This window comes from Emydura macquarii, unplaced genomic scaffold, assembly GCF_026122565.2.
Source record: "Emydura macquarii macquarii isolate MOO-44397 ecotype Brisbane River unplaced genomic scaffold, CSIRO-AGI_Emac_v2 contig_480, whole genome shotgun sequence".
Lineage (NCBI taxonomy): Eukaryota > Metazoa > Chordata > Testudines > Chelidae > Emydura > Emydura macquarii.
The window spans coordinates 8,655,751-8,680,432 of record NW_027130617.1 but is presented as its reverse complement, the minus strand read 5'-3'; the positions used below and the strand labels follow the sequence as shown (position 1 = coordinate 8,680,432).

Sequence of the window (24,682 nt, the reverse complement as noted above, 5' to 3'; positions counted from 1 at the left end):
AATAGTGACTGGTGCCTTAGGGTAATTTCCCATCGTCCTTTCAAATATCAGGACTCCCAAGACTTTATTTAATAATAATTCAAGGTTTCTACTTTGTTTAGTAACTGAGGAAATTTCAGAGGCAGCAGAAGCAATTGGTGGCAATTCTTTTGTCTTCTAAAAAAAATTGTCCAGGCTATTCAATTGAGATCCAGAGATCCTCCTCCCCACACCATGTGAAAAGGAGTCTTAGCCTCTTCTGTGTCAGCATTTCCTCATGCCCCACCTTTTCAGCCAGACACTAATGCTCTGCAGGTCTGGGGATCCATGCAGCGGCAGGGAGCAAGCAAGCAGTGGGTGGGATCATCCCTGGAGGCTGTATATAAGGGATTGCAAGGACAGCCACTGCTGTGAAAGCCCTACTGCTGCTGGGGTGGCCAGAGGCACATGGCTTCTATGAGGATGGATCCAGTTTCCTGCTTGTCCCAGGAGACCTGCAGGGTTTGGGGCAGGCCCTGTACCATTTTCCATGTGTGCAGGCAGGGCTTGCTGCCCACCCCCGGACTGGGGAAAAAACTCCACAAGGAAAACATTTATGGAGATTTTTTTTCCTTTAGCCCTTGTCTGAGGTTTTCCCATAGGACAGAGCAGTTGGGTCCAGTGTTGAGAGAATTTAAAGAGGAAGGACCAGTTGCCTGACCCAAGTGGCACAGCCAGGCACTGTGAAAGCTTCTTCAGTCATGTCTACACCTGTATTCGACAGAAGTATAGCAAAGTATGGTGGTATTTTGTGAGGGGAACTAAAATTAGTTAATTCACTTCTCTTCTGGCTCCCAGAAGTGAGTTCGTACTATGTGAGAGCCTGCGCCTCCAAACAACTGCTCTACCCAATTGGCAAGGACAGAGGAAAGAATATCTTTTAGTGTATCGTTGATAAGATATCACTAATGATTCATTTATATTCCATCTTTGCCTCTTTGGGTACCTAGCCTACATTTAGACAGTGTCAGGACATCTTATATGGGGACAGTGTCCTCATTTTTAGAACAGCAGCCTTCAGTTCAAACTAAGGACAGCATGTATTGTACTTTGCCCACTCAAATATCCAGAGTCATTCCTGCTTTAAACAAACAGTACAGACTTATTTTAAAGGCACGTAGTCCTCTTGAAAACAGTCCTCGACTGAAAATTTTGTGCACAATAGATACAAGCAAACCCCCAGGCTGACTATAATGTAAAGAACTTTATTTTAAAAGAATATTAAAAATAGAAATAAACTTATGACCTCCCACTTAAAAGATGCTACGTCAGAAACTGGAATATAGTTTAGAATGGTAAATGTAAAGCAGTGCAGGGACCCTAAGCCAAAGAAAAGAAGACTTGATATTTAAGTACAATAGCTTCCACAGTTGTTGTAGTTGTATTAGTTCTAGGATATGAGAGAGACAAGGTAGGTGAAGTAATATTTTATTGGACTAACTTCTGCTGGTACAAGCTTTCAAGCAACACAGAGGTCATCTTCAGGTTCTAAAGAAAAGCTCTGTGTAGCTTGAAAGCTTGTACCAGCAGAAGTTAATCCAATAAAAGGTACCTCCTTACCCATTTTGTGCCCATTGCTATTTTTAAAAATGCAGTGCCCTAACCCCTACCTAAATTACAGAAAAATCTTAGACTACAGACACCTGACAAGTATCTATGGCCATTTACTACCTACCTAACAACATTTTTTCCTCAGAAGAAAGTCCTAGATGTTCAGTTCTTATTTTAAAATAATGTGTATGGTCCTTTAAACTTGTACAGTGTTTTATCAGTACAGAGGAAGGATTTTTCCTTGCCCTGAAGAACGTGAGTATGTTAAAAAAAAATTTTTTGTAGCTTACTGACTAGCCACCTTCTCTCACTTCAGTGTGTTGGGGACAGTTAAGCTATGCTGCACTTAATTCCCAGACCACATTACTATTAATCTTCTGTCATTGTTTCATCTTCTGCCACATATATCTGTTAATGGTTTGCTATTGTTTGAGTTTATTTATTTTACACCTCATGTGTCGTCATCTTTCCAGCAGTTACGTTTTTAAATAGGAAAATGATTCTTGAGCTTGTCCGTGAAATAGATGCTTCCAAAATATGTTGAACTACATCTTTCAAAGAATGCCTAATTGATAATATTTTTAAAGGTATTTTAGAGCACTTGGGTATCAAATGTTGTCCAGAACAACTGCCAATTTCATGCCTTCAGTCTTTCAATGTCCTATATTCAGTTGCCTCCACTTACTTTTCACCATTTATATGTTGCTATGAAATGAGTTTGGTCAGTTTCACTTTTTGCAGGCTCTTACAAGTAAAATCTGATCCTGATAGTCTTCAGTGGATTGTTTTCACTACACTCCTTGTAGGTGCAGCAGCACTGATGGATCAGGTCTGGTGAAGACATGTTCAGTCGATTGCCAAGTGTTCTCCTGTTCACTCTGGTACTTCACCGGAATGAGAAGCTAAGCTATGTCGACAGGAGAGCTACTCAATGTAAGATATGTCGATGTAATTGTAATGTAATTTGCATATCTTACATTGACCTGGCTGTATAGTGGACAACAAGACCTAAGCTCTCCATTCCTCTGATCTGCAACCTTAAAAGGCAAGACCAAACCCTTTGCTCACTGTTTGAGTGGGGTTGAGCTTCCCTTCTAGAGAACTCCTCTGTGCAACTATTTCCAAAATGACTATCTTAAGACCAGTGATAAACAAGTTATAGTAACTAATAAACATCCCCTAAATCTACAGAGCATAATGGACTCAAATTATGAATTAATGAATTTTATCACAAAGTTAGGAGGGTGTGAATTACTGCTGAAGAGTACCGTTCTCCTCAGGACAAGGTCCATGCTGCTAAATGGCTTTTCCATGAGTCTGAGTCAAGGCCCTTACTTATCCAATCTTTCCAGAATGGTAGAGGGAAGAAAGGTCAGTTTTGAAAAACATACCTTCTCACCTAAAACCAGCTTTAAGACGGGTGAAGGCTTCAGTGCCCCTGCTCTTACTGCACCTTTTCTGTGGATAAAGGTTTTTCAAATTCTGTTACTGTAAAATTAGGCAGTTGACAGGCACTTGGACATCTTAGGGAGGAACTTGAAAATCAGAAGGGATGTTGCATCAGTAGTTGGATATGTTTCATAGGTAGAATACTATTCTGGTCCGTACAGGTCTTTGCCTTATGGAAGTCAGGGGCATGACAATATTGTGTTAAGTGACTCCATGTGTGACATCAGAATTAGTATATTAATCAATTTTATAATATTTGAGTACATGAATTTGAAATAGTTAATTATACACAAAGTATGGTCTTAAGACGACAGAGTGGGTACCAACCAGCTACTTGGCATGAAATTTACAGAAGTGTGTGTTTTAGTAGTATGTGGGTATTCCCTAGTGTCTACTTTGTGGACTATCCACTCAATTCAGTCATGATGCCTTAAGCCAGCCAGTTTCAGGGCAGAATATTCAGAACCCCAACATGCTGTGGGCCAGAAGCCCAGAGCCCCTCTGTGGAGCTAAAAGGAAGTAGTTTAAACTAATCAGTACAGCATAACTGACAGAGTGTAGAGTCAGAATACTACTTTTAAACATTGTGTTTAACACGAGAGGTGGGTACTGAGACTAATTACCTTCATAGGGATTTAACACCTATGCTATCCTATACAGGAATAACTGCAGTAAAATATACTTTGTAAGTGACAAATGTGATGGATAGTTCCTTCCCCCTTAGCATGTGAAATGATTATTTTAATTCTGTTGACTCAGGCAGCTATGTCAGGATGATTTGTTAGACATAAATAGCTAAGCTTGAGACAATAGACCAGCTGAAAATGTTGGCTTTTGATATCATTTGACATCAAACAGCAGGAACTCATTGAGTAAAAAACAGGCAAGTTAGTTACCTTCCTGAAGGAAGGGCTCTTCCCAAGCACAGGATGCCTTGCTATTAGTATGAATGCTTAAGTAGTCACATCAAAGACCATATCTACAGTTGTTTTTAAATGTCCCTTACCATTGCTAATGCTGGGGCAAGCCTTGTTAACATCTCTTTGAGCTCTAGTGTTAGGCTGTTGTTAAAGTGGTTAAGAGAAGGTGAATAAGATAGGCCTGGTCTACAATAAAAAGTTAGGTCGACCCAGCTACTGCTGCTCAGGTATGTGAAAAATCTATAGCCCTGAGCTATGTAGTTTGGCCACTCTACACAGCAGTTTAGACAGTGCTGGATTGAAGCAGAGGATTACCTACACCAACCGGAGAAGCCCTCCTGTCAGTAGAGGTAGTGTCTACACTGACACACTACCCCTGTAGTATTTCAAGTGTTGACAAACCCTTAGTTTTGCTTGTCAGCAGAGGGAGACAATCTATTCTGTTTGCAAGGAATGCCTTATTTTTTGTTGTTTGCTGGCAGCTCCCTAAAACTTGTATGTGGGCAGTTTTTAAATGCTACACTTGCGGCTCTGGCAACTTAAGTGGTAGTTGAAGTGCCACCTCTGCATAGTAAGTATACTGTGAATGCACATGCTTTGGCCTACAACCTGGACATGGCCAGCAGAGCCTCTGTAGTAATTCTGCAACTCCTCATTGTGTTGGAGGAATTAGTCTGTCTGTTCAGCTTTTGCATCTTGGACAATGCTGGAGCCTGTAATCGTATGTTAGTCTATGACTAGAGTATAAGCCTCTAGTCTCCCCTCCACAAGTTTATTCTCACAGGGTTGGTACAAACTCTGTTTCAAATAGGAGTCTGCTTCTTACCTGTCAGTGTCTAAGGGAAGAGATGGGGTAAGCAGAGCATGTTCCTGCAGAGTCTGTAGACAAACAATATTGTGTTCCAAAGTTGAGGAGGAGGATCTAGTGAAACCCCCCAGATAGCTGATGGGAATGGAGGGAGTATCCCCTTCTTCAGTACACTGCCTGCAGATCCCAACTGGGAGCAAAGGAGATCCTCTCCAGTGCTAGAACTTTGATACTGAAAAGAACATTTCAAACTCTGGTTTGGCACATGTACACTAGAATTTTTTCAAAACCACTTACATTTTTCCTGTGGTGAGTGGGTTCTGGATTACCGTGACTCAGTCAAGAATATGATTTGTGATAACTAATGCTCTAAGAATGGCAGTGTAACAAAGGAATGCAACAGTCATGTACCTTCAAGAAAAAAATATTTATAAAAATACAATGGGATCAGTTTGAGAAATGTGGCAATAAATACAGTTCAAGGAAGAAAAAGCATTTCTACATGGATACATTATGGCACATACAATAAAAATAAATGCACCATCAAAACATGGGACGTCTGTGGGCTCAAGACTTTGTACAAGCTCCCTTTTAGTAAGAACTATTTCTAGGAGTTTGGTCAGTTTAGATAATGGAATGGATACACAATCACAATGCACATTTATCATGTCTACCATCTGAGTTTAAACTAGCAAAAATACTGCAGAAAAAGTAATTTACTGATATACCGCAGCTTAGCTTCAGTTGGCAAAGACCACATTCAGCTTAAGCTTAGAGGTTCTTTCAGCATTCCATACAGAAATCAGGTAAATAAGTAAAATGGGGCGTGGATGTGGTATGTAAATACCTATTTAAGTAGGAGATTGTGAAGATGCATAGATCTTTATTAAAAGAATTGGCTGTACAAGAGTACTCCCCTTTCACAGTATTCCTTTTTACTTCATATGCAATTATTGGTTATGCTGTAAACTACAAAGGTTACAGCACTAAAGGCAACTAGAAGAGGGACGGGCAGAGAAAGGAAAAAGGAATGTATGTATGTAAGGCAATATTTCTTTAGGAACATTAAGCATAGTGTGTAGGAAGACAGGTAACAATTCCACAAGGCTAGTTTCGTTTTTACTGAATAAAATAATGGACTAATATTGAGCTTCTGATGCAAATTTAATAATCAATGCCCTGGTCACTGTACTGCCCATGGTAATCTCTTTGATAGTCATCCTGGTACTCGCCATGATAGTCATCTGGATATTCTGCCTGATAATCGCTATCGCTGATTTCTGACCCATTAGTTCCTGTTCCTTGGCTTCCATTATGAATTACAGGTTCTGTTGGAGCAGCACAATATTTGGGGTCATACACTTGTCGTCCAAGCCCGTACACGCTCATTCCCTTCTGGGAAGCTACTTTGTTGGTACCCATTTGTAGTGAAATAGTAGAGTTGTCCACTGGTTGTAATGTCAGCTTCTGATCATAAATATCTCTTCTGGTGCCTGGGGCCAGCATCCCAGCCTAATGAAACAGGATTGCAATAGTTTTAATAAAGCAAGCATTATGATAAAATTACCCTAATTTCAGTTAAAAATTCTGACAGTGAATTTCAGTGAGTTCTATGCATACAGCATCAACTAGTACAAGCTGAACAGAAAAAAAAAGCGACTTAAAATACAACAGTGTTACACGAAAAGCGGTGAACACCTACCAGCGAAAAAGGTAAGGTGTATCTCTGCAACCCCTAGTGGGAAGGCCCTGGTGAGAAGCCCAGCATGCCCCCTCCCCTCTTTTGGATGTTGCAAAAGGGATGGTGGACATTCAACCAGGATACTGCCCATGGAGCCTGTCTTCCATTTTGGTTTTGGCTAGGAAGTATGTGAAATGAAGCTTCCTCTTACATTTGTGACCAAATACAGCCAGAGAAAGGGGCTCACTGTTTTTTTTCCCCTTCTAGTTCAGTGGTTCTCAACCTCTTTACCATTGTGGGCCACATCCAATATTACCTATGTGGCCCTTAGGATGTCTCATGGGCCACAGCTCTATGCTGACTGGACCGCAGATTGAGAACCACTGCTCTATTCTTTTCAGCAGGAAGCAGATCAGATGCCAAAAGAGACTCAGCTCTTGAGTCACTGCAAGAAAGCTTCATTGGCACTGTGCCCTCCTAAGATTTCAACAGAAGACTCCTTTAACAAGGTGCAGATCCACCACTTCAGTCTGTTACCTGGCTGCTCACTGGAGTGTTGTATTTCATGACAATTGCTGATTTTGAAACACTATCACATGTAACCTTGCTTACCTGACTAGCTCCTTTGTTTGTACCCATCTGTAGGCTAATTGTTGTCTGGTCAAATGGTTTATCAGTTTGCATTTTTGGATCATAGAGATGCCTTCTGGTCCCATAAGCAGTCATACCTGCCTGGCTGGCACACTTGTTGGTTCCCATCTTTAAAAAAACAAAAAAAAAGTGGGGGAAGTGAGGGGAGAAGTGATTTCATAGCAGCTCAAGGAGACCTAGTCCAAGAACAGAGATACAATTGCATTGGTTGGACCTTAGCACAAAGAAAGCAGTTACAGTTTAGCCACTGACCTTAATGTTCACTTCTAAACAGATACTGAGCTTCTCTGGAGCAAAGAATGACAAATAATCCAATGCTACATTTCAGTAGCTGTGCGAGGTGTGTGTCCAACAGGGTGTTGGTTAGAAAGAGAACTAATTTCGTTTTGTGCACTAAGGCATATTTGAACCATTATGATTGATGGTGGAAAGGCTAATTCATATCACATTACCTGCAGTTGCGTGGTACAATAGATTAACATTTGGTACCATTGTTTTATTCTGGTTGATTAGTGCAGAAAATGGAGAACAAAGCCCTCGAAGTTCAAAGTAGCACTGCATCATCCAGCAAGCTTCCAGCTTGCTTCTAAACCACTATTTCTAGGGCAACAATCCTTAAGCCCACTTCTCTATCACTATTTCTACTACATTTAGGCCTGGCAGAATTCTATTTTTTGACAGATAATCAGTGTTTATTTTTAAACATTATTTTAGTTAGGTTTTAAATATTCAGTTGTGTAAAACTGCAGGTTAAGCTTTTTTATTTTTGTCAATTTAAACTTCCACTGTTGCAGGAACTTATGGGGACAGGGCGGAGAGGGGTCAGTGAATAATTATTTAATGACGGTAGATGTTAAGATTCAGAAAGTTACAGCTACCTAAATGACACTCCTGTTCCAGGGCTGCTAATGCTGGCAATAACATTAAGGTGGTCCTCAGGCAGCATTTTCTCACTTTGCCTGTCTGTACATTTTGATAAATATCAATGGAAATATTTTTTGTTGACTTGTGTGCACAGTGAAATCAACATTTATTGATAAATATCTATTCTTTTCTAATCAACTCTTCGAGATTATAGTAGAGGAAGAATCTCCTTTCACAAACTGTCAGTTGTTTACAAGGACAGGAAAAAACCCACGTTTAACAACACAAGCAGAACTTGTTCTCGCTGAGAAATCAGTGACCCATTAAGGCTTGTCTATATAAACAGCACAGAGCACTAGCTGGGGTATAGATCTACCTCACATAAGCCTGCTGCTGAGTTCTACAAAGTGCATTAGGGACCTGATAGCATGCACCAGCAAGGTTGTCCACATGGATAGTTGTGCGCGGCAAATGTAAATCTACCTCACACTAGTCTGCTGTGCATTAAATATTCACATAAAGCCCTCGGTGAACAGCATTTCAATCAATTGCTTTTCAAACTGCAAATTATCCGTTACATTTGAGGAGGCACTCTCAAATCTGATTCATCATACACGAAACTTTAATTTCGTACTTACCTGCAGGCCAATTACACTTTGGCCAGCTTTTAGTTTTCCTGCATCAAAACTCCTTGCTTGCTTTTCTGCATATTTGACACCAAGATCAATCGTGGTATGGAATCCTTTGGTTTTTGCCTAAATAGAAACACGTCATTTAAAAAGGGAACACTCATTTTTCAAATCATACTTTTTGCCACTGGAATTTCTTGAAGAAATTACACTCCATCCCGAGACTGTAGATTAAGAACATAAGAACGGCCATACTGGGTCAGACCAAAGGTCAATCTAGCACAGTATCCTGTCTTGACAATGGCTAACGCCAGGTGTTTCAAAGCAAATGAATAGAACAGGTAATCATCAAGTCATCCATCCCGTCACACATTTGAATAATTGACTAGTAGTAACTGAATGCCTCAACTTTTGGGTCCAAACTTGAGATGCCCTATGTGGACCTAATTTTCAGAAAGTGCAGCATATCTGTGCTCTGAAAATCAGGTATCTTTAAGATGTTAATATGGGAACTCAAACCACCACCCAAAATCATTAGTCACGTCTTAAAAATATTGGCCAGCAAGTTTTAGATTTGCTTGAAAAGAGAGAAAGTGTATTAACCTGACTAAGTCTTACATTTAGTACGCACATCTTTTACTGCTAGAAACATTTTCTAATACTCAACTACACTCATCCTGTACAATTAAGTATTCTTTGGCAGGATTCTTTCTACCAGTTAGGTAGCTGACTGCACTAGTAATTACTCACATAGCCTTCTGAAATTCAAAAGAAGCACAGATTTATGATTCATTGATCATATTCTCCCTGAGGAATCAATAGGTGGGGAGCTAAAAATATTAAGGATTCTAAGGTTAATCTCCACACTCTGACTTCATCTCCTCTAATGAATGGGGTTTGGCTGCTATGTGTGTTCAGAGGACAAGGCCTTCCTACCTCACAGACTTATGACATTCCCAATCTGCAGAGAAAACATAAGTCCCTGTACTGACAGCTAACCCTCTATTGGCCTCTGTTCCCTGGAAGCATAGCTTTAGTGTACCAGGTTACTATTAGTAGAATCACAGTGTGGCTGCTCAATAGCTGTTGTGGTGGAGGAGATTCAGCATGAGTTATACTGTGTCATTAACTCTTTCCCGGGGTGTTACATGACTGCTGCAGGACGCCTGGGAGAGAGAGGAGCCTACCAGAAGCACCAGTGCCTTCCTGCCTGTCTGTTAAGTTTTCTACACTTATGAGTGGAAGGGGTGATCCTGGCCAATGAATGATTTCTACCAGTTCAGTGTGGTACAGTATATTCTTTGTATACAAATACTTACCAGACCTGCTAGTGCCACCAGTGAAGTTTGAACTTGGGTCATGTTTCCATTTTCAAAAAGATCATTTGCTTCAAAAATATCATGTGGTTTCATACCATAGGCTTGGATGGCTTTGATAAAATTCCCAATATTCTCCAACTGAAAACCAAAACACATTGAGACACATTCAAAATTAGGGTAGGAACTTTGACAAGCTCCCTGCCTCAAAAAACTTAGCCAAGACATAATACAGATGGGTCACAACACAGAGCAAAGTAAATGAGTGGTGCTTCGCCTACCTCTCATTAGTTCTGCTTTTGGATTTTTTGTTTTGTACATAGAACTGCTATGCCAGATCAGACTTGTGGTCTGTCTGCTTTCCCCAGATGTTCTAGTTTAAATAATACCCTCAAACAATGCAAATTTTTGTAACATTAGTCTAGTTCCACTGAATTATTTTGTTAAATTCTTTGAAGAAAACTACAATTTGTAGAAGTTATGGAATAAGGGGTGTGTTTCACAAGGCACTTAATATCCAACTTGAGTTTGTCCATTAAGAACCTGTCAAATGTGAAATACATGTTTTTATTGTGCACTTTACTCATTGGGACATTCAGCCCAACTTCAGGTATTATTTATTAGTAGGTTTTGAGTAGTGCCTATAGGTCCCAGTCAGCATGAGAAGGTTGCATAGAGTATAAATAGAGACCGAATTTGGCCTTTTCTTTCAGGGATGTGACACAAACTGTTAAAGCAGTTTTTGTTATGCCAGTCCTAGCCCTTTTACAAGGGACTATCAAGAATAACATGTCTATTATACTAGATAGACCAATCCTTATATACAAAAACAAGTTTGTAGTTTAATTTAGATTTTAACCTGGATATCCAGAGATCAAATGCACATGCAGTAATTGTCCCATTTTAATCTTTTGTGGAGTTGTTATACCAATATTTCATCCAACACTGCTTTAAAAAAGCTTAACGACAGGATCTCGATGGAATTTATTCCTGTTTTGCAGGATGACACTTTATGCAACAACCTTGAATGGTATGGCATGCAGGGCTGTTAACTTCATATGGCATAGACTGTGATATCTCGTGGCTTGGGCTGGTTGGAAAGTTCCAGCTAAAGTTTAACTAAAAGAGATATTTTAAAAGCTTTTACTCTAAGGAAGAAGTCGTCTTGCTATACGGTCCATTTATGCACTACCTGAAATTTCTGCTACTAATTAAAGCTGCTATTAAACATTTGTATTGTAGTAGCATTTAGGTTAGAGGATAATCCAGTTGGGGCTCTATTGTGTAAGTGCTGTTTAGACTAACGCAAATAGGTAAATACATACATAGTTAATCAACCATTGGAAAGATTTAAGCAAAGAGGCAATAGTTTCCTATTCACATCAATTCTGGAAACAAAGGAGGTGGGATTTTTTTACCTGATGCCAATTTAGTTCTGATTGATTAATTTTCTTCACTGATCCTGGCTGCAGTTTGTTTATAAGTCTGGGGGAAAATGAATGAAATGTGTAAATAGTAAATCTCATTTTCACACTATTTGTACAGGCATTATATAAAAATTTTTATTCATGCTACTGTAGATGTAATGACTTGATGCAGAACAATTTAAATTATTTAGATTTATGCAAAGGGCCTCCAAGAGGTCTAACAAGTCTCTTAATACACACATCATACATGAATCTGTAAAAATATGCTAGTTAAATACTGTAGTGTCATATCTCATTAATTGTGCTGAAATGTGGGAGATCTGGGTTGAATTCTCAATCTTTCATGAGCCTAGGGAAGAAGAAGCAGACATGGAAGCAGTCTCCTCTTTGGTAAAAACTGTTTTCTGATTATTAAGAACAGTGATACATTCAAAAGGGAGTCTCCAGCTAGTGCTCTCTAGACCCTGGAAAGAGCAAAACTACTTAACAAAAAGAAAATGTGCTTCTTACTCGCATAGGATTATGCCATCTTTTAAGCCCAACTGAAAGTTTGCACCCACGCTCAGCCCCGTAACCTCTTCTATCCAGTTGCGTAGATCTTCTTCTGCCTGTGGATCATATTTCAGGGCAATCTGTAATACAAATTAGTTACTTAATGAGATACATCAATGTCTTGTCTCCTGCTATATTTTAGCCCAAATGATTATAACATTTCAGCCATACCAGTGTTCTGATAATTTCCCAATACAGTAGAAATCTGAGTCACTCTTAAGCCATAAGTTTAATGTTTCACAGCTAAATCTTTGCTAAAGATATTTCAAAAGTCTTGTTTATAGAATACGTTAACACCTAATTAAGAATATTTATTTTCACTTAGTCAGGTGAAAAGAAAGTATCCCTTACTTTACAAAAGTGCTACAGTAGCAGCAAGTGAAACAGCAGCATATGAGTAAATGTTCTCATGAGAAGGAGGATTTTTGGATCCTGCACCATGACTGAGATATTGCTCGGATAATGAATTAGACACATCTCTGTTCATTACAAAGTGTTCTACAGGGAACCAAGAAAGGATTAAGTTGGTTTATGCCCTTTTCTGTTTCTTTGTGATTTGTTGCCAACTCCTCTCTACCACATCAAAAAAGTTCTCTTGCTTGTCTTTTACTTTAAACATCAGGAATACCAAGCCTGGTTTGCTTCAAGATTGTCTGAATGTGTAAGAAGGTACTGCCGCTGCCAGACACCCTGGGCCGTGGTGGCCCTGCTTCTTTGCTCCCTGCTGGGCTCCCCCTTCTCTGCAGCTGAGGAGGCAGGATCTGCTAGTCAGTTTCACGGGTCCCTCCCTTGGACGCCCCAGGGAGATTATTGATGAACCAGGAGGTTGAATAGTAGATAACCGCCTCCTCAGCCAGCAGGGAACCTGCATATGCACCCCCACACTCGACCCCCTCCCCCAATGCTCCCCTCTGGATGAGCAGCACAACACAACTACCAATAACCTGGGGCCAGCTCCCTGCAGCCAGGTGTGTCCCCTGAATCAGCTGAGCCTGTGGGCAGCTCCCCAGCTCTGGAGCCCTCCTCAAGCCCCCCAGCCTCCTGCCAGCCTTGCACCCAGACCCAGTGGCTTCAAAGCCATGGGGCACCCTGGGCAGCACTGGCCAAACCCCTGGCCATGGGGGCTGTACTTGGGTGCAGGGCTTGGCATGGGTGCTCTGTGACGATGCACCCCAGTGTGGTCCCCAGACCAAGAGCAGCGGGTCTGGGAACCAGGGCAAGGACCTAGCGGCAGCCTAGGGACCCCAGCTCGCCTGGCAGCAGTGCCCACCCCTGCTGGTCCTGAGTGGTCTGGCAGCAATGAATGGAACACACTCCCCAGCTTGGCCAGCTGTACGATGAGCCTGGTCACCCTCCCCTCGGTGGGGCCGAGTCCAAGCAGAGCCCAGAGAAGCTGCCCACAGTGAGGGGTCAGGCTGGGGGAGACATTGCAACCCAGCTACTACTCTTGGCCTGGGGGCTGCTCCAGGGCGTGTCACTGTGGGCTCAGGGCCCAGCCCAGGTGCTCCATGTGTGGCCCCGCAGTCAGGGGGCTTGGTGAGTTAGAACCAAGGCTCCCCACAGATCTGGAACTGCTGGGCCCAGGTGTGAGGCCAGCAGGAGGCTGAGCAAGGAAGGAGGGGTGCGGAAGAGAAGAAAGGGGCCAAGCAGGGAGGGGAGAGCGACAAACACGGTGTGAGTGGGCCGAGGGGCTGAGGCAGAGTAGGGGCAGGGCTGTGGGTGGAAGAGGTGGGGCAGGGAGTTAGCGTCCCCAAGGGGAAGCTTCACCTGCTGCCCATGGGCTTAAGTGTGACAGCTTCCATGAACAAACATTGAGTGAACTACCTTGACAAACCTGACCGTCAAGTGTAGAAAGTAAGCCCACAATACTGCTGTTTAATGGAAAGACAATTCAGCTGAAGAATATAACCGAAACACCACTTAACAAGGAAGGCACGCGAAACAGGTAATTTATGTTTATACTTAAGACTTATCACAGTCACTCCTAGACTGCAGCCCCAAAAAAAAAAAAAAAAAAAAACAACTTGTAGTCAGAGACCAGTGACCATTTGAGAAGACATGGCACCGATCAAATCGATAGACCAGCAAGACTACAAATGAAAGTTTAGCAATCCACAAACGTGAATTGACTCAAACCAAACCAAACAATTAATTACTATCTTGCTATCTAGGGGAATAGAAAATGATTATACCTTTGGCTTTGCTTAGGGAATTTGCCTAAGAATTGTTATATTTCTCAAAGTATTAGTTTTTAACAGGGTTGATTGATTTAAATCAAGGCACCTTGATTTAAAATCATTTAAATCAATTATTTTCTCTTGTTGATTTAAAGCAAGTTTCCCACTGATACTTCTTCACATTTCTTAAACAATGGTGCAAATCTGATCCCTAAAACTTGTTAATTTACAGCTCAGTACAGCATTTTATAACATCTAGGAGGGATTACTTTGTGTAATTTTTTAGATAACTTGATTGTTATTAATTTAGGAAAAAGTACATAATGCTCATTATCTGTGTTAAGCTGCTCATGCCGCAGCAGTACATTAAGAACGGTAAGAACTAAATCTCACACAAACACAATAGCACGTATATTTTATTAAACTAAATCTTAAATGTTACATAAATGATGTTTCACATTTGCAGTTGCAGCAGTCTCCTAAGTTGCCGGCTGACGGCTGTCAAACTTTTTTTTTAGTTTTCAAATGTTATCAACTCTAACAGACAAGTCATCACAACACTAAATGTACGCTGTCCTTAAAACTTCTACAACTAGCTCTCATCTTTCCCACTGTCATTTTTATTCACAGACAAAGAGAAATACGAGTTTTCCTGCTTTTTCAACTCCCAGTCAATTTCTTAGTTGTGAGTGAATAATACCAAATGATGAAAGTATTCTCTCTCTGGCTGCAGAGGAAGCTACTGCGGTGAAAAGTTGGCTTATCAACTGAAGGAACTTTGTTTCAAGGTGCCTGGCTAATGATTCCCACCAATTCCGGGAAGTAACTTTGTTCAAATCATCATCAGTAAACATGTACTGTTTAAAATGGTTTCACTCCATTTTAAATTTATTACGACTGGCATAACTGAGGAATGACTTTGAGATGCCCATGCTATGCCACGGTAGCATCATAATCTTCAGAAGTTAGGCATCTACCTTTATATCTGGGGTCGAGAATGTTTGCAAGAAAATGAGGTGGAGTTAGCGCTTGATCCATTCGCTTCTCTATTGCCTGCAGTTTAACTTTCTGGTGAGATACTTCTTTCTTCAATGTCTCTTGAAGTGCCTTCCAAATTTCGACAGCATCAGCAATGCAGCTACAATTTCTCCGAAGTTTGTTTAAGGCTATGGGTATAGGCTTCAGTATACTGAACATATCCTCTACATTCCTCTTTAATCCAATGTTAGATACTTTGGATGAGATACTTCCATCTATTGTATTACCATTTTCTTCACAAAGTTTTATGAGAATAGGCCAGCTCTTAATAAATTGTTCAAAACAATCACAGAATTCCATCGAACATCTTGAGGGAGACTTAGTTTGGATCATCCCGCTCTCTTCAGTGAAGCTGAAGCAAAATGGCTGTTACGGAAGTATTTTGCGACTTCATTCTCTTTTATTCCTGGAGAAGACGTACTAAGTCTTTGGCTAAAAGATACATTAAATGGGCACTGTAGCCATATGTTATTAAGGAGCATCCTTCCATTTCTTCTTCTAAATATCTTCTCATCTTTCAAGCGCTGAGTGAATACCAAACGATGAAAATATTCTCTCTGTGCCTTTAAGACAGTGCCTTAACTAACTCCTCTGCCTTGCTTGGCCAAGCTCCACTGCCATATAAGCACAGAACAACAACAATCCAATCCAGCCTGTGTCTTTCTTTGCACATGTGACTTTAGTCTGCTGAGAAACAGAAACTGAAAGCCCAGAACTCTCAAGAAGCAAGAGCTGGTAGTTACGCTGGACAGACTAGAGCCATTAATTCATTTTTATGAGACTAAGTGTAGGTTTAGCATGTTTGTGATGAGATTTAATTGTAAGTTATTTTTTAAAGGAGAGAAAAATTTAGTATTTTATTGATTTAAAAAAAAATTAAATTGGGTTTAAATAAAAAAAATCTGATTTAAATTTTAAAAAATCCAATGTTTGATTTTTTTTAAATCATTGATTTTTATCCACCCTAGTTTTCAATTGTATTGCAGTCATGAACCAGGATTGCAGATTTCACCTTCCTCTCATCTAGAGTTAGTATAAACTATCATTTCACTCGTCTCATTTTCAGCACAAAATGAAAACTATGCCAGTACACTGAACTACACTAAAGAATAAGTGCTATTCTGGCAAAAATCCTGTCTTCCACCTTCTCTGTCACTTAAGAGTGAGACTAACAGGAGGGAAACTGACTGAGGTGATATTCTTTCACTGGGCAGTGTCACAAGTCTGCTACTCTGTTAGTTTACCATACTCACTGGACATTAGGATAGAGGTAAGTAGGAAGATGGTCAAGGATTGTCAGATTATCCCAAGCAAAACGGTCACACCACGAGCCATAGGTGGCAGTGGCTGCAACTGGCAAATGGAAGCAAGTTGAGTTATTCTTCAGTGAGTCACACATCAGGATGTGGCAACTGCACAGACAAGTTTAGGAGACTGTTGCAAGACTTAAGCCAAGAGATACATAAATTAGAACAGCAGAAGAGGAGTGGTGTTTCTGCAAGAGATGTATTGATTTGAGAAGCTGAGATGCTATGTGGATGCACTGGGTACCTTGGCGCCAGTTACCAACAAATGGAGAAATCAACAGAGAATGGCAGGCAAGTCTGCTAAATGTAGGGGAAGTCTGTTGTGAGATGAGTGGGGCGATTTATGACACCTGGATGTCCAGAATAAAGGGACAACTATACAAAATCAGGTGAGCCCAGCTCTTCTGTCTGGATCAGACATGTAGGCAATCAAAGAGAGGCACTTAAGACCTGAGGGCACTAAAATGAGATGTGTGATGACACTGAGAAAGGTGACATTGCTGGACCACATGCAGAACGATGTCATCAAGAGTGAGACCATGGTCTGCAATACCAGAAAAGCTGCAACAGAGGAGGCTGAGATACGGGCATGGACGAAGCATTTGAGACTAAAGTTCACAGGTGGAGAAGAAAACGGGTAGACTGTTTAATTGAGGATAGAGTAGCTATGGAATGCGTATTGGAGCGGCAAGTCTGGCAAAGGAATGACCCAGCAACCCAACCCCAGCTCATTGGGAAAAGAGGAAGAAGAAATGAGTAGAGTAGGGATTATGGAGAGTTAGCTAGAGTCCATGGTTCCACTAGTCTTACATCCTGCAGTAGTCTTGACAAAGTTATAGGGAACACTGCTAGAGTTAGTGATCACAGGCACAACACCACAATGCCCTTCAGCTCCAATGCAAAGCAAGTGGATTCAAAACTTATTCTTCAATAAAAACTGTTAGCTCACGCTTGAGATTTCTGTTGCAGCTTAAAGTCTCAGCAAATGTTCACCATGATCATACAGCTCTGCATAGGATTAGCCTAAGGATTAGCAAGATCATTCTTTAGCATTTATCCCAGGAGCAACCGATTCATTTTACAGTGTCTGGGGAAACTACTGGACCACCCTACCTCCACCCACACCAAGTCTCGTGCTGATTTCAGCCCTAGTGAACAGTTTACACTTTACATTTTCAAGGCAAATTGTTTTCTCATCATTGGGCCCCATTAACAAATACAAGCCCCCTCCAGCTGTTTATTATATAGATCCAACCTTTAATGTATTGTGTATTGTCAGATTGTAGACTTTTTTTTTTTTTTTTTTTTTTTTGAAAAGTACAAACAAATGTTAAAAATAAATATTGGGTATGGGGCCTCAGCCTCCACAACACTCTGCAGCCTAAAATATTCATCCCAATAGAGGATGCTGGGCCAGCAGAACAGTCAGCATACATGCTGATTCCCCTTTAATCCCACTTTGATTTGGGCTGACTCATGGCACTTTGGCTTTTTTATACTCCAAAATCTAAACTTTTTTTTTTTTTTTAATCTAGTCGATTTCTCAACCATTTTCCCCCCCACACTTATTGGAAAACACATTCCTCTCTTTGTATTAAGTACATTCCAAATCTGATGTTTTAAAATGAAGTCGTGAGCTGAGCACAAAACATCATGAAATATTTTTTCCTCCTACCCTGATGCTTGCATAACTCTGAAATATCCAGATGGAATTTTACTAAACTCTACCGAAAAAATATTTACTTTGGATTGAAGGCATAGATAAAGAGTACAGGCCCAACCTGCAATTTTTAAAGGATCTTAAGATATTTTAAGGGGATAAAATGAAAGTGCTTTCTCGACTAACTGCTTAAAGATGCAAGTGAATAATGGATCAGATATGTTGTGGAAAGTCTTATTTTATCAGCACTAAAAGTCTGATTCAATGTCAGCTCCAGTGATTACATAATAATACACGATTACCAAGATTTTTATTGCTCTGGGATTAGATGACTCACTCATGGCACATAACAGAAAATTCTTTGGATTAGTGAAAACCTGGATTGTCAAGAGTCCAAGAGAAGAACTGGTGGCAGTTTCTTCAAGAATTTGTTGTTTACAGAATCCAAAAAGCCTGCACAGCCAGGAAATGACATCTCTCCTGGATAGTTTACAGTCCAACTTCAAACATGTGACAAGGCATTAAGCAATAGGGAAAATATAGGGTGAGGAGATAAGGGGATCAAAAATATGAAAGCGCGTAATACTAGATAATAATTCTGGGTCTTAATGACAGGACCCAAAGTTACATAATATACTAAATTAGGGAATATTTCAAATTTTCCATATGCAATCTGCCAGACCTGTTCTAATTTTCTTTTGATGGCTATTTGGAGGGAAAATTGGAAGTTTCCATATACTAAAGAGTACTAAAACAGATTATTTTTTCCATTACTACTACCTTATGTGCCAAGTGACAATTTGAATGGCAAGATCGGATCCTTTTTAAGTGCTGTAGTTGCATCAGAAGACTTTTTAAGAGCCTTTACAATTACATCTCTGGCGAAAGAAAGCATGTTCCAGTTAAGATGGAAAAACTATTTAACCAGCTTCATTTACAGTATTTGTCATAAATGCTGCTATAAATGGTTTCCAGAAACCTTTTCAGACAAATGACCCTGTTATAGAAAGTTCATAATTAAATGAAAAATAATGCAGTTAACATCGTACAATTATGTACTCAGATCAACCACATTTTTTCTCTTGAGCCTCTGCATTATGATATAGTCCTTAACTGAACATTCTGTTTCTTAAATACTGCAAACACTTTCTCCAATGTTAGATATACATGTAGAATTTTGTAACTTTTCATTCTTTCATTTTTATAACGCTGGGTGCGAATGACAAACAGGAACGGTCAGCAGATTCAGAATGAAACACTGTCCACCTTTGTCTCATATCTGAAATGCTAATTATTTTTTGAAAGACTAAAAGTTTAAATCTTGCCCTTCCCCAACTCACTTTCCTTGAAAACTTCCCTACTAGTCAACAAGTGGGTTTTGATGCCATGCTAAATGTGCACCTAAGGGTGCAGAAATACATTCTCTATGCTATTTTATTGTAGTATTTGAGAAAAAGTGTGATGTTGTGAGAATGCTTCATAATACTGAAGGAAGTAGAGTTCAGGTTGCATATGCAGACTTAACTTTGGCCTTTGCTCACTTTTGTGCATATGCATACAATTTCAGTATTGCTTTAAAGAACACCAACTTGCATTCATTAGATTCCAATACAAGAGCTAAAAGTTTGAGGCTTTTTTCCCCGTTGCACAGTATTTACTCTATCCTTGATGCTCCATAGAAGACCTATATAACCAAAAGGAGAAACTCTGTCGCAATACAAAGGAAGCAGTGAAACTACATACTCAAATTCATAAATGACACTAAAAAACCCTCCACAATTTCATTATAGTATTCTCCTGTAAAAACATTTTTACTTGATATGTAAAGTGGGTGTCCTTTTGGTTTTTGCATTTGTTTTGTTTATAGAAAGGGAGGAGTGGGAGGACACAGGGGAATGAACACCAGGACTGGCAAAAAAATTGCAAATAGTTCCGTAGTACAAACACATAACCTGACCAGTGCTATTCTGAACCAGGCCTTCTGGGTACAGAGGAAATACATGTTTTCAGTTCTAAATCGTAACAGAGAATTTTACACTTGATTAATGACCTAGTCGGGAGAGCCTCGGAATAGAGCTGCTACTCCTCCCGATCGAGCAGAGTCAGCTGAGGTGGTTTGGGCACCTGATAAGGATGCCCCCTGGTAGGCTTCCTTTGGAACTATACCTGGCACCTCCCACTGGGAGGAGGTCCTGAGGCTGACCCAGGACACCCTGCCAGGATTATCTCCCAGCTGGCCTGGGAATCCCCCAGGAGAAGCTAGGGCCTGTTGCGGAAGAAAGGGAGGTCTGGTCCTCCCTACTCTCCATGCTGCTGCCATGACTCACCAGGAAAAGCAGCATTTGAAGGGAAAGAAGTTAATGACCATTAGACCACTTGGCACTAGCTGAATTTATACCAATAAGTTGAGTGCAATAAAATTACGATGAGGCTAAAATTGATTTCTTTGGCAAAATACCAACAGACTGTGTACAATGAAATATTCTATTATAATTTACATTATAGAGGTAGCACCTTTCATCCCAGGATTTTTGATATCACACACAGCTAATTTTCAAATGACTAAGCCATCAATCTGTAGAAATGGCATGATGAGTTCAAGATCCTTCAACTCCCAGCCTGATACTCCTATACTATTCTATTCAGGTAAGTAGGGTTGTATTTTGTTTTTTTAATTATACAAAAAACTGTGCTCATCACCATGGTTTGAGCAACTAGGAAATTTTAGTGACAGAGGCAGCAAGCAATGGCATGATTATTCCAAGTACATGGAGTCCTAGAAACATCTGTAAGATTATCCTGACTATTCAGGGGACCAGAACAAATATTACAAAGTTAAACAAGATGCCTCGCACGCTCAGGGCAAACAGCTCAACATACTTAGCAGCATTTCATATTGTGGTGATCTCATGTGGACTTCCAACTTCCTTTTCCACAATTACAAAGCACATACTGCACATTAAGGACTGGACTACATGTATGCCAAATTTTAAAGTTCAAGAGTTTAGCACTTTGCCTGTTATTTCTCTGGAAAAAATATTTCAGCTACTTTTAAAGAACCATATTTTTAAAAACCTAAACAGCAGTTTTGCTCAAGCTTTCACAAAAATTCACTTTAGGGTATACAAGCATGGAAATTTAAATTGCAAAGGTGAAAGTTCACAGAGTTTTAAGTGAATAGAAGTAAGATGATAATAAAGATTGCTTTGATGGTCTTCCTGTGATGCCATAATACTTAATATTAACTGATTAGGTCTCAAAACTCCCCGTAAGATATGCAGAAAGGAACAATTACATTAAAATAATTTGCTCAAGATTCAGACAGCAAGCCTCAAAGTCAGGATTTGAACTTGTAATTCCAAATTCTCACCTCTGTACTCTCAACCACTAGACCATGCTATTCTTAAATGAAGAGCAGCTTAGCATCAGCAGTGTCTGCAACTGATTTTCAGTCTAGTGTACTTTGATTCTCTTTTAAAAAGGCATTTAACATGTATCAATAAGTAATTTTCACCTGAAGAATCTGCTCTGTGGGCAGGTGTTTTGTCAACTATAATATATGTCAGACTGAATTCAAACATCCTGATCCAGGAATCTAACAGTCACTGTATTCATAAATCTATCTTATATTAAATATACAAGTATTCCACTTCAAATGTAAAAGGAGTATGTTCTCCTTTCACTACATTTTCACTTTTTCCCTTGAAAGGAAACTAACTGCATACCAACTCAGAACTGGAGACATGTCCAGGATTTTTCTCTGGGGGAAAAGGATACGTTTGAGGTTATGCACACACCTCAATACATACTTTTGGTGAAAAACAAGAATTTATTTAATAAGGTCTTCAATTTTAGATGTGAATGTTCCTTACAGGGAAAATTTGCCAAGGTCCATATCTCTCCTTAAAATGATGCATAAGTAACAGTTTTTCTGTCAAAAAAAATTCAGAGGCACAAGGTTGCTGGGACTCAAAGTGTGGAAACATATTAACCTCATACTGAATTTCATCCAGGTCCAGCTAAGATTTTTATACTAATATTCTACTCACACATTTAGCCTCAAAACTATAACAAATATAAAGGTTAAAAAAATCAACCTCAACACCGATAATTGTACAGTTAAGTTTTAAACAGAGTTTGTTAGCGTAACAGCTTTTCGCTTGGACAGCTGGAAATGCATTCTCTCATTCTGATTTATGGCACTGGAGTTGAGTTTGCTGGTTTCCAGTGGATGTTTGCCCATAAACATGCAATTTGCCATGAAAAACACTGGGCTGAGGAGAGGCATTCTTGGCCTCTTCAAGTCAAGAAAGACATGGATACTTACACATCATTCGTTTTGTTCTAGGCTATGCCGGGAGCCTCTTTTCTCATTCTCCCTGTGACAGATATGGGAGTTTTCTGCAATATCCTGGGCAAACCTTACTGAATTAAGTTTCAGTATCTTGGGCGTATTATATTAAAAATGCAGCTGTGTATGTATTATTGTGGGATTGTATGAAATATCTATCAGGAGAAGACATGGCTAATGTAAATCCTGAGAAGTGTTAGGAGCATGAAAGGACTCTGAAACAATGTGCTAGAGCAGACACTGTTAAGTGGGACTCCTAGGAAATACTTGGGAGGAGGAGAAGGCAACTTCTCACCTCCAGACTCAACCTTCTGAAGCTGCGTCCTGAGGAGGAGACTTATCTGCTGATCAACTGTTACAGAAGAACAAGACCAGAGGCTCAAACTGGATAGAACAGTGACTCATAGGTACATGGAGCTGCTTGTGCTGGACAAAAGCTGTTATTAATTTGTGACCAGAGAAAAGTCCCTTTGGTGGGTTTGACGGACATGCCCGAGGCCCTTGTTGGAGTTGGGGTGGTCTCTGACAAGCTAACTAATGTGCATGTAAGTTCTTTTGTTGTTTGTAATAGGTTTACTCTGTAATGCTTTCACCTTAAACATAAGTGTGCTTGCTTACAAAGAGGTGTGTGGTAACTTATCTGTGGGTAATGACACTTTACAGTCTCTGAGGAGAAAAGTAAAGCAGGCCTGCTTAGACAGTCTGACTTTGCTGAGGAATTCACTATGTAGGCAGGGATCTGTGCTGCCCAGAAATACCTTGGGATCAAGAGGAAGGGAGATTTGTGTCTTCACCCAAGTGACAGCTAAGGAGTTGGAAACTTAAGAGTGGGTGCCTGCCCTTGCTGGACCATAAGGGGGAAATACCAATGCTGTTGCCCTGAACTGTGACACACCCTCTGTCAAGTTTTGACAGTGGAATGAAGGGGAGAGGCACAAGTTCAAGAAATGCCTTGCCTAATATGTAAGTTTTAAACAGCAATCACAAAAGGCTCTGCCCAGTTTCTCAGAGGAACCTGAAATAGAGGGTCTGAGACAAGATACAAGCTTCAAAAGGTTCTCCCAGTCAAGTCATGAGCAATGTTACATGTAACAAAGCTAGGAGCTGGGGATAAATAAGATAGCCAGCCTCAAACCATTCTCCAAAGACTGTGAAAACTGACAGCAAATGTATTCAGAAATCAAACCCAATTATCTGCAACAGAATGTGACATTCAGAATCTAAACTTCATAAACAAAAGAAATAGTATTTTTCAGTTCACCTCATACAAGTTCACTCAGTCCTACTTGTTCAGCCAATCGCTAAGACAAACAAGTTTGTTTACATTTATGGGAGTTAATGCTTCCCGCTTCTTATTTACAATGTCACCTAAAAGTGAAAACAGGCATTCGTATGGCACTGTTGTAGCCAGTGATGCAAGGTTTTACATGCCAGATATGCTAAATATTCATATGCCCCTTCATGCTTTGGCTTATAGGCTCTGAAGTGTTACATTTTGTTTTTGAGCGCAGTTATGTTAAAAAAATAATTCTACATTTGTAAGTTGCACTTTCAGAATAAAGATTGTACTATAGTACTCATCTGAGGTGAATTGAAAAATACTATTTCTTTTGGGGTTTTTTTTGTTTTTGTTTTTGTTTTTTTTACAGTGCAAGTATTTGTAAAAATATATAAAGTAAGCAGTGTACACTTTGTATTCTGTGTTGTAATTGAAATCAATATACTAAAAAATGTAGAAAACATGCAAAATATTTATAAAAATGTAATTGGTAGTCTATTAACAGTGCAACTAAAACTGCATTTGTGACTTTTTTAATCTCAATTAATTACAATTATTTTTCCGTCTTTGATGGCCCTAGTTAATACTATCACAGAAATTAACACACGTTGGCCATGCCAATAAGCTCTTCACTTAATCTTTATTGTATCTGCTGCTTTGCCCTCTAATCATCAGACGTGCTTTTCTGCTTTTAAAACACAATTTTCTGTTTTAAACATCATGGTGGAAATCCTACATTATAGAAAAGCATGTAGATCAAAGCTCTCACAGGAGGAAGAGGCAAGGGACGATTGAATATTTCCCTGTACAACATTTCTCTTGTCAGAACAAAAGAAATCTTGAAGTGTAGTCTTTAGTTATACTACCAGAAATCATGCTGTCTATACAGCTCAAAGCTTCCAGTGTCTTAGGTTCTTTTTCTCAAACCACAAGGATTTTATTTTATTTTACCAGTTGGGAGTTAGAAAAAGAAGTGAGATGATACCAAAATTACCAGGTATCAG

The 24,682-nt window shown here is 39.8% G+C and overlaps 1 protein-coding gene across 2 annotated transcripts in view; it reads right to left on the bottom strand.

The window, feature by feature from the left end:
- Window positions 1-5,154: 5,154 nt before the first annotated feature.
- The window catches only part of CNN3 (calponin 3), a 40,248-nt gene continuing 20,720 nt past the window's right edge, over window positions 5,155-24,682 (bottom strand). For both annotated transcript variants that reach the window (XM_067538430.1, XM_067538429.1), the window contains exons 2-7: window positions 11,825-11,946; window positions 11,306-11,372; window positions 9,891-10,028; window positions 8,581-8,697; window positions 7,040-7,186; window positions 5,155-6,258 (exon numbers count right to left, since the gene is read on the bottom strand). In XM_067538430.1, coding sequence (XP_067394531.1) covers window positions 5,911-6,258; window positions 7,040-7,186; window positions 8,581-8,697; window positions 9,891-10,028; window positions 11,306-11,372; window positions 11,825-11,946 — 939 coding nt within the window. In that variant the 3' untranslated portion in view covers window positions 5,155-5,910. The remainder of the gene's footprint in view (window positions 6,259-7,039; window positions 7,187-8,580; window positions 8,698-9,890; window positions 10,029-11,305; window positions 11,373-11,824; window positions 11,947-24,682) is intronic.